The 17,145-nt window shown below is 47.9% G+C and overlaps 2 protein-coding genes across 3 annotated transcripts in view; both read left to right on the top strand.

The window, feature by feature from the left end:
- Positions 1 to 935: 935 nt before the first annotated feature.
- On the top strand, positions 936 to 10,804 carry LOC144165231 (uncharacterized). Its single transcript, XM_077695351.1, has 3 exons — positions 936 to 1,245; positions 3,175 to 3,330; positions 10,712 to 10,804. The coding sequence occupies exons 1-3, from the start codon at positions 1,165 to 1,167 to the stop codon at positions 10,802 to 10,804; spliced, it is 330 nt and encodes a 109-aa protein (XP_077551477.1). The 5' UTR covers positions 936 to 1,164.
- A 775-nt stretch (positions 10,805 to 11,579) lies between these two features.
- LOC144165230 (putative ATP-dependent RNA helicase TDRD12) overlaps positions 11,580 to 17,145 on the top strand; it is a 146,491-nt gene continuing 140,925 nt past the window's right edge. For both annotated transcript variants that reach the window (XM_077695349.1, XM_077695348.1), the window contains exon 1: positions 11,580 to 11,697. In XM_077695349.1, coding sequence (XP_077551475.1) covers positions 11,636 to 11,697 — 62 coding nt within the window. In that variant the 5' untranslated portion in view covers positions 11,580 to 11,635. The remainder of the gene's footprint in view (positions 11,698 to 17,145) is intronic.

The raw sequence follows: 17,145 nt of genomic DNA, 5'->3' as shown, positions 1-17,145 counted from the left end.
TTTTTCTTTGCGGCTTCCGCCTGCATGCTCCGTACAGAATTCGACGCACAGTAGGCAGGATGGTAGGTACAGCACCTGGAGCCAGTGACAGCTTCCCGCGTGCAAGTCGCACTTCACAGCCGTTTATTACGTGGATTTAATCCCGCAATATATATGCACTCGGGCCCAAAGTGGCGCTCACCGACGGCTAAAGATATGGTCAAGAGTTTGTCCAGTCTTCCCCAATTTTGTTCCCACTTTTTGCGCAGTTCATCGTCCATTGGAGCGGCGAACAAAGACGCCTTGGGAGCACCTGGGTAACCACTGTGACAACTCGGAGCAAAGGAATAGGTGTCCGTCCTTCGTTTTGACATCGCGGCTACCCGGCGCCTGTCCAACCTCTATTCGACAGCACTCGCAATAACTATTTTTCTGACGATTAGATACCCCTTTCTTCTGTAGGGGAACATCACGGAAACGTAAAACACGCAGAAAATGAAAGGCCGGCCTCGACCATAAACAGACGGAGAGTCTGCCCGACCGAGCGCCGCCAACGCATCGCACATCCCCTCGTGTCGTCTGCGCCGCTAGCAGACGACACAGCGCTACTTTGTTTGTAGCCGTTGCCCGATGGCTCAAACGGGTCTGATAAGCAACAAAACGTTCCTAGAAAGGTACAGGGACAACAAAAGTGAGCATCTTTCTTCCGTAAAGGTTAATTACTGTACCACACTAAAAAACGGCAGCGGCAATAGCTGGCGAGCGCCCCAAGCAACGGCCCGTTCAACCGCGGTACCGTTTTCGGAGAAGGCGCAGTGGCGCCCCTGGCGGCGGTAGACGCGCTTTGCTTCAGCCGAACGCGGCAGAGCGCTTCCGTTCGCGCCACTGGATCAAGACATTCTAGTTCACTGTAGTGGCTGTACAGCCCATAGCCAAGCTATAGTGACTATAGCCAAGCCATGAGCCAGCCGTTGCCGCTGCGTATTTTTTCCTATGTGCGTTATTCCTCAACAGCGCCTGGTTTGACCGAGTGAGTGGTGATAAAAACGCGAGCACGTGTCCGTTCTATTACTACAGCGCTACCACGTGCAATTCCCACGCGTAAAAGAGCGAACCACTTAACGGCGTCTCGCTAGTAAGTTATTTTTGATTGGTCTGCGAACATCGCCAGCTTGGTCTTCCATAATGCCGGATTTTGAACGCGGCTGCTTGGAGCCGCAAAAAACGACGATGGCATTCGAAGATGCCAGTGTGACAGTATTGCAGGTTGGTAGGCATTTTTATTACGGAAGTCCTCTCGGGCGTTCAATCGGTTGGCGTTGCTCGGCGCGTGGTTTTCTCGCACGCGTTTGAAAGCGTCTCGTCGACGACACCACGCGTCGCGTGCTGATGTATGCGTGTCGTATCCTGAGCGCTACTGTTTTTGATGAAGCTTCACGTTTTTTTCCTAACTGCGTGTTTGTTTTTCGTTTTTCTAGCTGCATGTCGTTGTAGTGTTTTGCCTTGGCCATGCACAACTGTGTAAATACGAGTGAAAAGAAACGCAGACGCTCGGCGGCAGCGCTCTTTTAAATGGACACTGAATTTGTCAAGCTCCTGTTTTTGCTTGCACTGCGTAGACTGCATCAAATAAACCATTTTCATCGTTTATCAGAGCGATAAGGCTGTATTTATTTTTTAAAGCGTGAAAGAAGAACTGCCGTTCGCGGAGGCCGACCTCCATGCAGCGAAGTTTCTCGGAGGCCGCCTGCAGGCGATTTTAATAAAGTCTACACTCACTCACTCACTCGGCGAACTTGGCGCGGCGGACGCCGGGGTTTGACGCGCCGCTCAGTTTTCGTCCACCCCAACCTCCATGCAACGTGATGCGGCGAACGCCGCCGATGGAAGACAGGACAGGAAGTACAAGGCTGTGATTGGCTGCGGCCTCGAAATGCAGTTTGCCGCTTCCGGTCGCGTTCGCCGCCGCGCGTTCGACATCTAGCTCGCGTAGATCGCCGGCGAACAGCCGTATTTTCGACGCCGGCGGCAGAACGGCCGCCGCCGGGCGACGTTCGCCGCCTTTTCGCCTACATTTCGCTGCATGGAGGTTTAGGTTCTGTGAAACATGCTTGGCATCCGACGTTATCGTTGGATGGGCATTCTGGATACGTATTGCGCTTCTGCCATATAGTCGGCTGTAAAATGCTTCGGATAAGCCTACCAGCATGGCTTGGAATCGTAACAATTACTAGCCGAGGCATACGCAGTGGATGGACTTCCTCCGCGTCACCGCAGATGCTCAAGTGCAATGCGCTTTTCCCCCACCTCTAGAGCTTGCCTGGCTCGTGCCTGTATTGTAGGAGACATGTTCGCACCAGCTCAGAGGTTGGCTTATTCGGGACTGTGCTTGAAAGCAGTCGGTGCTTATGGCAACACCACTCCAACGAGAACTCGCCAGCGGGTCAGTGCTGGTCTGCATGCGTTCTGCGAACTCGTGCAGATCGAGTAAAGGCAACGTCGTTTACAAGATGTATGTACAACGTCGTGTGCAAGATTTTAGATTGATCAGACTGGCTACTACGTAAAAAAGGGCACAGTGCAACAGAAATTTGAGGGACCTGTCTTTTCTGATTTTCTCCTTCCTGAAACCCTTTCAGCCCTGTTTTTTTTAATTTCAAGCAAAACAATGTTTTCCATGTGTTTTCCTAAATTGGATGTCCCCACAAGCCCAAAGAAAAAATAGAGCCGGTAGTGCGAGTATTAACTTATTTATTAATGAGGCAATTAATTAGGAAATCTGACAATTAAAAGTTTTATGCTTAGCAGAAACAATCTATTTGCATGGTTCTTAAAATTTTGTGACCACATGAGCCTATGAACAAAAAATGAGCTTCATGGTGCATGTATTTATGGATTTACAAGTTTAGCAATAAAACTAGGACCTTGGTATTTTTTAGCATGAATGTCGTAACTTTGTGTTTTGTATGTCCAGCTCACGCTAAAATGCTACAACGGTGATGTCTATCACAATGAGCATCCTTGAAAAACAATTCCGCAGAAAATTAGGAGTTTTGGTTTCGTTCCCTATACCCTGTAGGAAGTTTTATGTGGTGGCATCAAGTGACACTGCTGGGGCCGAAAGGGTTAATTGCGGGATCTCTTCACCGGTGATTCATGACCGTGCTGGGCTGAGCGAAGGCTTGCGCATTGCAGGTCCTGACGCCGGTCTCGTTTCTGATAAAGGAAACGCCCGGCCCTGAAATGTCTCAGAGTGGGCGTGCGTACCTCTTCCTCTCGGCACGCATGCGCCAGCTCTTCAAGGAGGGGGCAGCCGAGCCCGTCGGTCCCCATCCGCTCCCGGTCGGATCGGTGAGTGGCCTGGCGGTCCTGCAATCTTTCTCGGCACTTGTGGGCCGCATGGGAGGTCATTGCGTTGCCGAGTCCTCTTCCCTTTTGCTGGCTGGAACCTTGTGCGGATGGGATTTCGCACAGGCTTTGAAAACGGCTAACTGCATTTAGGCATTTTTGAAAGCGAAACTATGACAATGTAGTGCATAAGCAAGCTGTAAACCTCTGTTGAAGCACCCCCCCCCCCTTCCCCCCCAAATGCAGTGCTGATTTCAAATTTCTGCGCCATTCCAGGAAATCGCCCCTCCCCTCGCTCCACAGTGTCCGCACCCCGAAATCCACAGCACCCAGGCAATACTGGCGTGCCACGGCCAGTTAATCCAATCCAATCGTGGTTAGCAGCCCAATAGCCCGATCTTTCTTTTGGCGGTGGCAGCATGTGCTCCATTTTGTTGCTGAGGCGCAGGCCGCTGTATTGGAGGACAGTGTGGCATGGTTCTTCAGGGACTGTGGCATAAGCAACACACTGTTTCATTCGGAGGAAGGCAACCTGCATTGTGGACTGGCGGCAGATGTTGGAGCCAGGGCACCAGGACACTGGGGCGGACTTCAAGAAAAATGCTGCAAACTTTTCTTTGGGAGTGACTCGGAAGAGTCTTTTAATGGTTTTTAGTGCGATGACTAGCATTCTTTGGCAAAATGTTAGGTGCATGTGCGTTCCGCGTTTTTTTCTGTTAGGGGATCGTCCCCGCCATTTTAAATTTTGGTGTGATTCTGGGATAGCGCCTTTCTCCACTTTGCTGGTGATCTCAACTTGACTCCAGGGGGGCACTTGCTCGGAATTTTACGGGAGACACTTTACTGTCTCCGCCCACCAACTGGTTGTGTCCTTAGTGTGGAATGTAGAGATCGCGTCTCTGTTTTCAACTTTACAAATCGCCAATATAGCCTAATCCCGAAATAGCAAGTCCCACCACAGCACCATCTTCTTTGACCCACAAAAGTGGCCATTAGCTGGTGTAGAAAGTAGACAGATTTATAGTTGTGAGAGCTGCACCTTGGGGACCCTGCCATTCTCCATAAATAGAGTGAGTGGGAGCTCTCTTGAGTATTTCTCATGAAAGGATTGATTGATTGATTGATTGATTGATTGTAGGGTGTAACGCGCCGACGCAGCGCAGGCGATGAGGCGCGCCGTAGTGGAGGGCTCCGGATTAATTTCGACCACCTGGGGATCTTTAACGTGCGCCGAAATCTCGTACACACGGGCGTTTTTGCTTTTCGCCTCCATCAGAAAAGCGGCCGCCGCGGCCGGGAAACGAACCCGCGACCTCGTGCTCAGCAGCGCAACGCCTTTCTCATGAAAGGGGAGTCCTTACCGGAACAATGTAAGGAACCGAATGCGACTTGGCCCGAATGAGGGGTTTCGAATGCTGTTCGAAATCCACCAGCCTCCACTACAATTTTGAAGGCAGTTGAAAGCCTTGACATTTACTCGCTGCTGGTGACTGGCAGAATTCGATGGCAATGGTGCTGCTGCCATTGAATTCTGTTTCATGCAGAGTGGAGCTGCATTCGAAATCGTAGCTAATTTCTTGCAATACAAGCATCACTATCTGTAGTTAAAATTAGTTTTAAATGCAATTTGACAGTTTTTTTTAAGTTTACACCATCTTCCCGCGAGTGGAACCATGGGGTAGATGCGATGCATCAGGGGTTGCCGTTGCGTTTCCGTTATGTTAGCGATGTCAGCGTGTGGATTGCTGTTGTTGTGTATCCTATTTTCGCAGCATGTTCACCCCCGATGCGTCGCATCTACCCCATGGTTCCCCTCGCGGGAAGATGGTGTAAATTTTTAACCGAGCGCACGCTGCGCGGTAACGCACAGCTGGCAGGCGACGGGAGCGAGCGCAGCCGAGTGCAAGCTGCGTGCTGACGCACAGATGGCGCTGTGGTGAGAGCGGCGGAGCGCGCAGCTGCCGCGGCGAGGAGAATGGGGGAGGGATGCGGACTACGCCACGACAAGGCGAGTTAGATGCGTTGCATCTAAAATTCTAAATCACACCCGAGGCATTTTCTCTCCATTAGCTGGGATAGTGAGTGTATTTGTAAAGATTGGAACAGTAGTGAAGGAAAAATTCATTGCACAATGCACTAGATAGAAAATCGCCTGTTTTCTCATTATTCTGTTTTCAATGTTAACTTTCCAAAAGTTGCACGAAGAAACCAGAACGAGAGAACATACATTTGCATATTGAAGAAATTTGAGGCCTCAAATGATGCTGGAGAGCACTCGGCTGGAAAGAGCTCAGAGCACATTCGGCCAAAATCTGATGAGAAACCTTGTGGAACAGCATAGCATTCGCATTTGAATCGAATCGCATTTGATTTGAAGGCATTCAAGATGCCAGTGTAGCAGGGGTGTGTGCAGAGTTAGTTGCCCACAGAGTAAAGAAAAGATGAGATGTATCCATGAGCTGTCCAAAGCCTTGCAGATAAAATGCCAGACATGTACTTTGCCTGGCACCAGACCTGCTGCTGATTTTGTTGTGTAAGTACAGATGCAGGTTCTAAGTTTTCGGCAATAAACACTGCTAGGTTTTGTTTTTTGTTGTTACCAACAAATGCACAAGAAATTCTCAAACGGTCGTGAGCTTTCAAATCGTGAAATTTTCGATGAAATAACAACTTCACGTTCGGTGGGCTCGCAGCACTTTCTTGATCTTGCATATTACCAGATGAACACAGTTCCAGTTACAAGTCAGTGCCACACAATCACTGCATTGCCTGTTCGAAGTTCATTTGATGCCCATTTGGGAGTCACTTGGTTCCTGTTTGACCTTGAATCGGACCAATTAACTTTATTGCTGCATCATAAGAGGACATCCAATTGGGACCATTGGCTCCACTTCTGTGCCCCACCATGACATTTTATCTGACCAAATTGACCTCCAATATTGTGTCACATATGAAATGCACTGACCAGGGCATTTTCTTGCTAAGGTCAGCAGGTAAAATGGTCGTCGCACGTACTCACACAAGCCACAATGCCCTCCGCAACAATTCCTGCGGTTATACCATAGCTGTGTCGTTGCCAATTAACTATCTCTCGCTTTGGGAGTGGGGAACCTTGGTGGGATTCCCAGCACTGATTACTGCATTTTATTGCTACGATCGGCAGCTAAAATGGTCCTCGCACACACACTCACACAAGTTGGACCACACAAGTCCCGCGGTCATACCGTAGCATTGTCATTGCCACATGACTATGTCTCCCGCTTTGGGAGCTGTGAGCCTTTGCTTGGATTCCGAGCGCATACTAGTGCATTTTGTTTCTCTGAACAGCAGCTAAAGTGGTCCTCGCACGTACTCACACAAGTTAGAATGCCCCGCCCCACAAATCCTGCGGTCATACCGTAGTACTGTCATTGCCATGTGACACTGTCTCCCACTTTGGGAGCCGTGAGCTTCGGGCATGATTCCGAGCACGTACTAGCGCATTTCATGCTAAAGTGGGCAGATAAAATGATCCTAACACATACAAAACTTCAGATGCCCTCCCCACACAAGTGTGACGGTCATACTATACTTCTGTTATTGCCAACTGACTAGGTCGCTTGCTTTGGGAGTGGTGGGCCTTGGTGGTATTCCCAGCATTGACTAGTGCATTTTATTGATTAGATCAGCAGCTAAAATGGTCCTCGCACATATGTACTCACACAAGTGAGAATGCTCTCCGCGCGCATGTCCTGCACTCTGGCCGCGCTGTGCCAGCAGGGCTAACTGCCCAGCGCCACCGACATGGGGATGCCACCTCGGCAACAAAGCGTGCATGAGTATATATATATATATATGTGTATATATATATATGGTATGTCGACATGTCGGCGTACGTTAACTATCCCCTTGTGGCCAAGATTAATCTGGATCCCTCGACCACAGCCTCCATCAAGCCCGGGTGTAGATCTCGGCGCGTTAAACCACATAATCTGAACGTGATTCGCTTTTTAAGTGAATGCGGCTTGGTGTCATTTTTAGTACTGAATGAATTATATATATTTATGACCTCAGCATGCAAGCAACGATGTCTTCATCCCTAAAAAATGTAAATTTTTAGTACAGCTTCTTTCTACAAGAGTTGTCAGGATGGCCTTATGGAAAGAGTAGCAATACTGAGGCACAGAACACTCACATGCATTTGACATGCCGCTGATAAAAAACTGCCAAAGGGGTCACTAAGACTGCAGCCTTTGTTCAGGCTCAAGAAAGCACGCAAAGCAATTTAGAGCGAGGTGAAGATACAGCAACATATTCATTCCCTGAGCATAGGCTGTCCCTAACATTTGACAGTGATGGTTAGGAGGTTCCGTGCTCCTCTCTTCAAGAAATATCATGTATTCCTGTGTGTATATTAAGTGCAATTTTTTTGTACATGACGTTCACAGTCAAAAGACAAAAAAAAAATACTGTAAGGCGAAAGCAGACTGGCACAAGCAAACGGTAGTTCTGAGGCACGCCTCTTTACTGGGCTCGCAGGGAACTCAGTGAGTCTGCAGAATGAGTCCCCGAGGATGATGGTAGTGCACAAGTAATGACTATAATGGGTATGTACAGGTGAGAGATTGGTCTCACTAGCGAATAACAATTCAGTCCATGGGCCCTCTGATATGACCAACACACCCATAAACGTTCACAATATGTACGATGCAACTGCTGCTGGTGTTCTATTACGCTTGTCCTCGTATGGTACGGATTTGAAGGAATAAATGGAAAGTATGAAAGTAAGTTGTCCATGTCTGTGCCAGCACTGATGTAGTAGCCTAAGAAGATTTTAAGTCAGAAAAGCATTGGCAATCAAAAGAAACCTGAACTGGGAGTAGCACTGGTAATGAAACTTTGGGAAGTAGGATGGGGGCAGGGCCAGCTTTGCCGAGGGGTCTCTGCCTTCCAAGAAAACACCGGGGTGGCTCAGGCTCCCGAGCCCCCTGTACTATGTGAGTATGGATGAATTCCCAGCTATGACTAGTGCATTTTGTTGCTGAGACCAACAGCTAAAAAGGTCCTCACACGTACTCACACAGGTGAGAATGCCCTCGTCGCGCAAGTACGGCGGTCATACCATAGTACTGTCATTGCCAAGTGACTATGTCGCCTGCTTTGGAGCTGTGGGCCTTTGGAGGGATTTCCAGCACTGACGAGTGCATTTTATTTCAAAGAGCAGTAGCTAAAATGGTCCTCACACGTACTCGCACAAGTTAGAATGCCCGGTCATACCCAGTAAAAAAATAAATAAATTGAGTACAATAGGAAATTTTCCAACTAGAAACAGTTAAAATTTCCGGTTGTGTTTTAGTACGAAATTGAAAAAAAAAAAAAATGCTTCGGAATGGCTTTTGGAACTATTGGAGCCAATTACAGCCACTGTGTTTTCTTGTCATATTGTTAATGTTCGCGAAGCAGGCATTTGATTGTTGCGAGACCTTGTCGTCTAGTCATTGCCTGTGATTGCAGGACAGCAATTCTAGCACCAGTGCCCATATCACGCCCGCATCAGATTCCTGAAGTACCGTCTCACCACGACTCAACCACTGATGCGAGCTGGCATTTGGCAACATTCCATGGACCATTGCACGTGACAGTTGAAAAGTGCATTGTGTGGATTGGGAAAAGAATGCCATGACAGCTCATCAGAAAAGGGCTATTTGCAAGTATCTGATTAATCAAAATTTTGCCAGCAACATGATAAGACTGTAGTACTAGGCTGCAGATGCTGTCTTCCGCCACAATTTCGTTGCCAAACCGTCTGAAAAACAGACATTGCCTTGGAAAGCTTCTTGGCAGAGATGGGGAAGTCATGAAGATTAGTAAGTGCCTCACTGGCATCTAATAAAACGGCACTTGGCAGTGAGCCGTCCCGACTTTGCTCAACAGATGAAACTACAAAGATTCCAAGAAAGTGTGTCCCGGGGCTGTGCGAGGTAGTACGGAACTTGCCCATTCCTGCAACTCTAGCTCTCAGGGAAAAGAGATCTGTTCCTAATGGCAGGCAGTTTTGGCTCAGCGGGACCAGAGAAGCTGGCTTCAAAACTTGTGAAGCAGCTTCTATTTCTGGACAAAAACTGGGGAAATATCGAGGCCTGTACAAAAATATTTTACCTTCGATAGTCGACATTTTTTTTTTTCCCAAATTTGATTTTGCATTCAATTTCAAAGTTACTATTCAGTATTTGCACACCCCTAGGGCTGGGTGGCGGCCTTTGTGAGCAGACAGGAAGAGAGCCCTGAGGCTTTTATGTGCGCGAGGGTTGAGCTCTGCGAGCTATTACAGTGTGGTGGGGTAAGGGATTTTTTTAAACACCAAAGGGGCTGACAATAAAGATTGCCTTTGCTCATTTCCCATTTCTGGTCAGTTTTACCTGCGCTGCTCAGGTGGGTTTCATCCCAGCGGTTTTTCTTTTTCGCCATTTACGGGAACGAGGAGGCGGAGAACCTAGTGGAAGGACGAGGTAGTGGTGGGGAAAGGATGCATGGTGCAGGAGTGGACGTGGCGGGAAGTGCGTAATTGCAGAGGCTGGGAGCTATTCTTGCCGTGCGCATCAAGAGGCCGACAGTGGTGATGATGAACGAGAAGCTTGTAGCACACAGCACGACCTTTGGTTCCTCACGTGAACCAGGAGCCTGTACAGGCTTTCATGCATCCGTCACTGTCACCTTCACCTGTTGTTGTGGCCACCTTTTGTGTTTTATATTCGGGGCCCTTGACATTCACGTTTCAGGTTCCCTTCGCAAAGTTTAGGCAAAATATCTTGCACCCCTCCGTGTAACCACGACAATAATTGAGTGCGAATCTTTCTCTTGAGGGATTCCTTGGTTGTCCGAGTTGGGATTTGGACTCGCAGGTGGTTTTAATCATGGACTCGTTAAGCATTGACTTTGCCTCACACGCAGTTTGGTCTTTTGATTGCATCAGCCTTGAGGTTGACCCTTCACTATTTGATTTCACACGAAGAAAGCTTTGCGTTCATCGTCGATTTTTCTGCTTATTTCGTGTGCCCGTGCGTCCCTCTCCAAATCCAAACTGCTCCTAGTGGGTTTGAATGCCGCAATCGGATAGACGTCAGCTTTGTAACGCGAAGGGCCGAGGCTCGGTTCTGACTGCAGCAAGAGTTCTTGTTTTTCTCCACTTTTCCCATAATTGAATAAAGTTGGCATTCCTGCAGCGTGCTTTGGGGGGACTGTGACATCAGAGAGAGGCTGAAAGCTTCGCTTTATTAAAAGTTTTGCCTTCAACTCTACACACTGAAGGACCACTGATTACAGCTTTCGTGCCTTGCATTTCGTGCACAGCAAGCGCAAATACATTTTGGGTACAGCTGTGAATAAGCTCTTCTCTGTTTCCCAGGTTGTCTTGGGGAAGAAACCGGAAGACGGCCAGTGGCATCGTGCCCGCATCAACAGGGTCTTCGAGTCAAGCGACGGTTACTACGCACAGTAAGGGGAGGCCGTCACTGGCAAGAACCTCCTGTGCTGTTCGGAAGGGGCGGGGCTTTAACTCGCCCTGAGGCCTAAAAAGGGAACGCAGGAATTAGCATCCCACCTGTGATGTTGCAGAGTGTAAAAGCTAAAAAGTGCTTGGTTCAGGGTATTTTCCGAGGCAGAATGTTGTCCTCTTTCGTTGTTTAGAAGGCACCTTGAAAATATTATGAAGCAAGCGGTCTGTCTTGAGTGTGGTGCATGATTTGCGAGTCGATGCAGGTTGCTCTTGCTGCTTGCCGCATCAGATAGGGCAGCTGGGAGTCAACTTTTATGCGTCATGAGAAGAAGTACAGAAGAGAAATGTTAGCTTTAGCTATGAAAAACAAAAACGTGGTTTGTAATGAAACGAAAGCCATGTTGTCTGCTAAATGACGAACCAGGCATATTTTACCTTGGGTGGCCCTTTAAAAAAGGCCAAGGCTCACTTTGGTGCCCTCTGCCGAGGTGGCAGTGTCGGAACAGCAGTTATATACATTGCAGGGCAGGCTGGCCTGCTTTTTGAAACCTACCAAGTGCATTCCCATGTGTGAGCAAATGGGCTGTCTCTCGCCAGAGTCACTCAGCTTGGCCACCCACTAGGGAAGAGGAACACGTGCAGTGGGTGTTGTTATTACCGTCACATGGCAGCAGCAACTGGATGGGGGGAAAAAGGGGCAAATTGTGGGTCGCCCCAAAGGGGTGCTCGATGGCCAAGTTAATTAAGCTGTCCCTAATGTTAACCTGTCCCCAGTGCGTGAACTAAGCTGATGCATGTCAAGGATTTGCTTGAGTTAGTGACGTTTCGCCTTCCATGTTTGTTTTCAGGGTCAGCCTGGTGGACTTTGGGGAGAAGATCATCGCTCCGTTCAGCGCGTATGTGACCAGCCCCTTGCACTTTTTGTTTGCTTTTCACAAACCAGCAAGCACCCTAATTGGAGGGGGCAGCTGCTTAGTAATTGCTGGGTTGTGTTCGAAAGATTGTGGTTGGGACATTTTTTAAATTAACAGACATTGTCTGGGACAAGAGGGCTCAGGGCAAAGAAACTGCCCGGAACAAGACATTGCGCAGTTACGAGCAGAAATGAATGAATGCAGCGTTGCACTCGTAAGAAAAAGAGCAATTGAGGCGCACCTATTCAAATGTAACAGCAACAAAGCAATTATACTTTGTCGTAGGAGCTGCAAAGCATAACAGCAACAGTCGATTATACTTTAAATAAGCAGGCGCCAAAATGACAGCAGCAGGTGGCTAGTTTTGGTGGTAAAGTTTAGGACACCATTATGACATTCATATTGTGCGACACACAAATACATGTGTTTGAAAATGATAGAAAAAATACAGTAAATACGGGAATTGTGTATTAACTGTGCTGACCATGTGTGTTTTACTTATTTAGGATTGTGAAAGTGATAACGGGTACATTTCGGCACTACTTCGTAATTGAAGTGGCAGTGTTTAAAATAGATGTGTGGCACAATGTGTATTTACAAATGAGGTGTTTTGTATGGGAGTGCCTGGGCTTGTCCAATAGCTTGTCCAATAGCTGGGGTTCTGATATGCCTCCTTCCTAAATCATAGTTGGGGTTATTCCCAATAATTGATTCGAAATATGTGACTTGACTAAACAGCTGCTTTTCAAATATGCTTGGAAAGTTTAAGAAAGGAAACTGGTTAAATCTTGGTAGGTTATATTGGGAAAAAGAATATTGCTGCGTGATCCATTCATTGAATGTTTTCTGTCTAGTGTACAGCTCGTTTTTGTAACCCTGATAATCTTTTTGAATTCACTTTTCCTTAGTACCCCGATTCAATAAAGCGGTGACCAGAATGAACTAAGGCCTAGTGCAATCGTAGCTTCAACCAGTTTCACTCCAATCGCATTGTCTTGTATAGGAATCTCCCTTCATATTGATAGGCTTGCAGGAGTCTTGTTCGCATGTGGTGTCCAGCTTGAGCTTTTGTTGAAGAAAACACCCTGAAACCTATTTGTACACACTGACTCAATCGCGTGGTTCTGGAGTTTCATCTTAGCATCATAATTGCGTGTGTTAACGGAAGAACGAGAGAAGCGAGACCTGGGCCATGGCTGCCCTTAGCGGGGATGATCACTTTACTGACACGGGCAACTACATGATGATGCTGATCATTACTGATGCGTACCCATCGGGAGATTCAACATCCTCCCGCGCGCGCAACGTTCACGTCTGCTGTTAAGGGCACAAGCAGCGTCCTTCAATGTTCTCGCACAAGCGTTGCAGCGCAAACCGATCCTTCCCTGCGTCCTGTAACACGTTCCTTATGGACGATGTTTGCGGAAGGAGCCCCGTTGAGTGGCACCTTGAACGCCTCGTTCCGTCGCGAGCTGATGCGCCGCTCCTGGTTCGTTTCGAACTCGCCTACGCTGATTTGTGGTCCAGCCTTGAACGCAGAATACTTACTCTTCGGTTGGAACCACGCGGGCAGTTCTTCGTGAGCCTCGTGACAGCGCTGCTTTTCTTGGCGACCCGTGGCCTCCGCTCAGGCGTCGTTTTCAAGGGCTGGTCGCATCTCTCTCCTGCCCACGAGAAAATCGCTGCGAGGATGAATAAGGCCACAATCCTAAAAGGTTGGCTTCCGTTCCATAAGGTCTATCCTGAAAGAGCTGTCGGGAGAAGCTGTCCTCTTTTGTCTCCAGCGGTGCATGCGCCATCGTGCAGCCTTGAGCACAGCCTGGCGTCGCCAAAGCGAAGTGGATGTACACAAAACTCTGTGCCCAGTCTTTTGAATGGTTAGATATTCCATAGTATTGCAGCCATTTCGCGAAAGGCATCTTCGCGCAACTGTCAGTGTCTTGTTGGTGCGGTGGCTCGTGCGAAGACAGCCGAGAACTGTTCTTAGAAAAATCCTGTAACTTCTTCGGGTGAATCTTTCAGAAGTTTCTTCTCTTGACGAGCTCATTTTCGTGCTCGTTGTTGGCACTCTGCATGGTTCTCGTTCTCGACCAGTCCACTGGGTCTCCTCGCAGTTCAGAGAAGAAAACACAAGTGGTGCAGATTTTCTATCTCCAGGAATACGGAACTCATATCTGTGTTCGGGTGAAAACTCCCGGTGTAGTGAGATTGGTGCTAGTCGGCCTTTCCGAAGGACCAGTAACGATTCACTCTTTATGAAGTCGGGTGCAAAGACGTACTCGAACTCAAAATCAAACCGTGGCAGCTCTATCCTTCTGTTCACGTCCTTAAAATCAAGTGTTTCGTCGTCTACTTGAACGGGATCCACTAAGTCGTCCTTGTCTGCGGCCCGCGTGGCCTCGCGTTCGTCACGTTTAGTTTTCTCCGGGACACTCGAAGCTAACTCCGTGCTGGCTCCCACGGGCATGTCTTTCCGCTGAGGATCATCTTTGGCATGTTGGAACCTTGAATCATGCATCGCAACGATGGCTTGTTCCTGCACGAGGACTCGCGGGACGTTGTCAGAAAAATTGTTCTCGACCGCCTGATCTTGTTCTGTTTGAGCTAGGCAGCCGGTTTGAGGTAGACAGCTCTTCTCAGCGTTGTACGGAACGGGTTCTTGCAATGCCGTTATAGAGCATTTGTACTCCGCCGGACCTGCCGGCGTTACGCTATCCCCAGTCGATGTTCTGTACGTCGTCATGTGCACAACGCGGTGTGCACTCTCCCTTCGTTTTCCCGGCGTGACAGACGTGGACGACCCCGTATCTGGCAGCACCATTTCGGACAAGTCACTGTGCTCGCGCCGAACGCCATTGAGCCCAGATGTCAATGGGCGAGGGCAAATTGGCGTGCCTGATGTTCCATTGGTAGTGGCTGTCACGCCGGGCGCCTTGCGAGAGTTCAAAGCAGAGCGCAGACGGTTGATGGCACGATCTATGGTTTCTCGGTAAGCCAATGCGTCAAAGTTATATCGCTCAACCGTATCATCGTCCAGAAGCTCTACAATTTTCACTTCAACTTCATAAAGTGCGGTGTCCTTACTTTCCAGAAGGTCAATGGCCTCTTGAAGGTCGTGAGGAGTCGCTGAGACGGCTTCAAGAAGATCGTTTGCTGCCTTTAGCAGTCGGGTACTTGTGTCGCGAAGGATACGTTGATGCCGGCGCAGCTTATCGATCGCACGCATTCGGTCGGTCGTCACTACGTGGTTAGGGCCAGCCATGCTGACCTTCGGCTGAGGGCGGGGCTTATCAGCGGAAGAACAGTCGAAATCACGGGGTTCCACGAACCTCAAGTCGGAGGGGACGTAGGTGGTCTCCTTCGTCGTCGCGTGCGGTCATCCTCCCGGGTTTAACGGCACCAGAAATGTTAACGGAAGAACGAGAGAAGCGAGACCTGGGCCATGGCTGCCCTTAGCGGGGATGATCACTTTACTGACACGGGCAAACTACATGATGATGCTGATCATTACTGATACGTACCCATCGGGAGATTCAACAGCGTGGTTTTATATCTTTTGCAAATAACATATTTGATTTTGCTTACTTTTAACTGTAGCTCATTTAAATCTGACCACATTCATTCGATGTTGCCGAGATGGACACCAGAAATAAATAGGCTGGTTATGACAGTTTGAGGTATGCAAACAAGATTACATAAAGAGTAAGCAGTGATTCTAAGATGTTACCTCATGTGTTATTCGTCGCATCTGGGACTTGCACCCACGACAGTATTGCCCACAGTAGCATTACCACTGTGCCCCTGAACAATATCTGCCAGTAGGTAGCTTCATATCAAGTTTATTCCCGTGCTGTAGAAAGAAAGTTTGTGAAAAAACATATCATTTTTAATGAAATCGAATGTGTTCTTAAAATCTAAAACAAGGATTAGAGTGTACTTCTTGATCTCAGTATTTGAACATGTCTCTCATTTGCAATAGTGCCTTTTCAATCGTTTCTTTCTGAAATTTAAACAGCTTTTTTGGAAGTAATTGTCGCTTCTGCAGAAACTTATTACATTGTGTTTTTTATGACAAACTTCAGGGGATTAGAAAATAAAGGAAGTACAGATATTGGTTATGGTATTTATATTAGCAAGAGAATTAACCACCCTTGTGCACTACCACAACTTCGAAATTTTCATGTTCTCTGGAAAAGCGTTGCGTTGGGTTGGCCCCGAAAAAAAAAAGATACCCATTGTTATAGTTAAGGCTTGTGCTGTTAGCACTACTTTGTTCCGAAACAAATAAGTTAAAGGGGACAAATAAGGCTTTGAGAAAGTAACACAAACTTATGTGCTTTTAAATCATGGAAAGGACTAATTGCCCATTTGAATAGTATATCATTACTGATACATACACATCCGAGATATTTTAAGGTTGGGTTCTCCTGAGAGTGAATAAATAAGAAACACTTGTCATCCGATGGGATTTGAACCTGGGTCTCCTAAGCTGCACTTGAAGTGCTACCACTGCGCTATTCTTTTTTTTTTTTTTAGTGCATGGAAAACTGCACTTACTACAAACTACAAAAGTTATCAGTCATCCAAGAAGATGTGCATCACTGCAGCTAAAATAGTTCGTCTGCCGTCAAAACTCGGACACACGCGTCCAACAGATGCAGCCATTCTGTGGGGCCACTTTGGGTTCCATAAATGCTCCGCACCAACATGGTCTGCTCACGAAAAATGGACTTCTGTGCTATCTCGAACGTTCCCAGAGGTAGAACAAAAGTTGGGACTGTTGTTTCTTCGTTGCACATAGCCACTTGGGAGATGATGGGCCAGAAATTGAGAGCTTTGATGGGCTTCGCAGAATTGTCAAAACTGTGAATTGGAACCTGGTGGCACAAAAAACCGGAACCTGATGGCACATGAGTAGAGCAGGTGTTGCACACCAGCCGTGCAGAACCCCGATTGTAGAGAGGCCATGGCGGGTGCCAGTCTGCTTGCTTGTGTAATTCGCAAAGTGAGCAAAGAAAGAAAAGCAAAGAAACACACAGTGCATGAGAAAAGAAGCTGGTCAAAGTAATTGGTGCCAAAGGACCAAGAAAGGAAGGTTGCTTACAATTATCACCAGGCAGTTCCCTTTAAGGCATGTACTAAGCTTGCTGAGGAATTTTTTGAACTCGGCCTTGCTCTCTCTAGCAGGAGGCTTCGGGGGTGATATTTTTGCATTTACTTTTAACATCACTGACCTTGTGCCACCTTGTTCCTTACAAAAAGTTAAATTGATGCCCAATGATGTTGCGTGTTTCTCATGTTGGTGACAATGGTTAGTAACCTGCCTGGAGTTGTCGTGAGTGCACCTGCCCAGCTGTCTAGGGCTGCGGTAGATCACTGTGATCTACAGCAGGTTCTTTGTGTGACAAGCTTGCGTTGGTTCGCTCATTA

Source organism: Haemaphysalis longicornis, unplaced genomic scaffold (genome assembly GCF_048455015.1).
Source record: "Haemaphysalis longicornis isolate Haplotype H1 unplaced genomic scaffold, Haemaphysalis longicornis Haplotype H1 scaffold_14, whole genome shotgun sequence".
Lineage (NCBI taxonomy): Eukaryota > Metazoa > Arthropoda > Arachnida > Ixodida > Ixodidae > Haemaphysalis > Haemaphysalis longicornis.
The sequence above is the reverse complement of the archived record's forward strand: the minus strand, read 5'-3'. Positions and strand labels throughout refer to the sequence as shown.

Coding starts and splice junctions, on each gene's coding strand:
- LOC144165231 (XM_077695351.1), top strand. CDS start 1,165: ATGCCGGATTTTGAACGCGGCTGCTTGGAGCCGCAAAAAACGACGATG. Junction 1,246..3,174: donor CCAGTGTGACAGTATTGCAG/GTTGGTAGGCAT, acceptor TGCGCATTGCAG/GTCCTGACGCCGGTCTCGTT. Junction 3,331..10,711: donor ATCCGCTCCCGGTCGGATCG/GTGAGTGGCCTG, acceptor TCTGTTTCCCAG/GTTGTCTTGGGGAAGAAACC.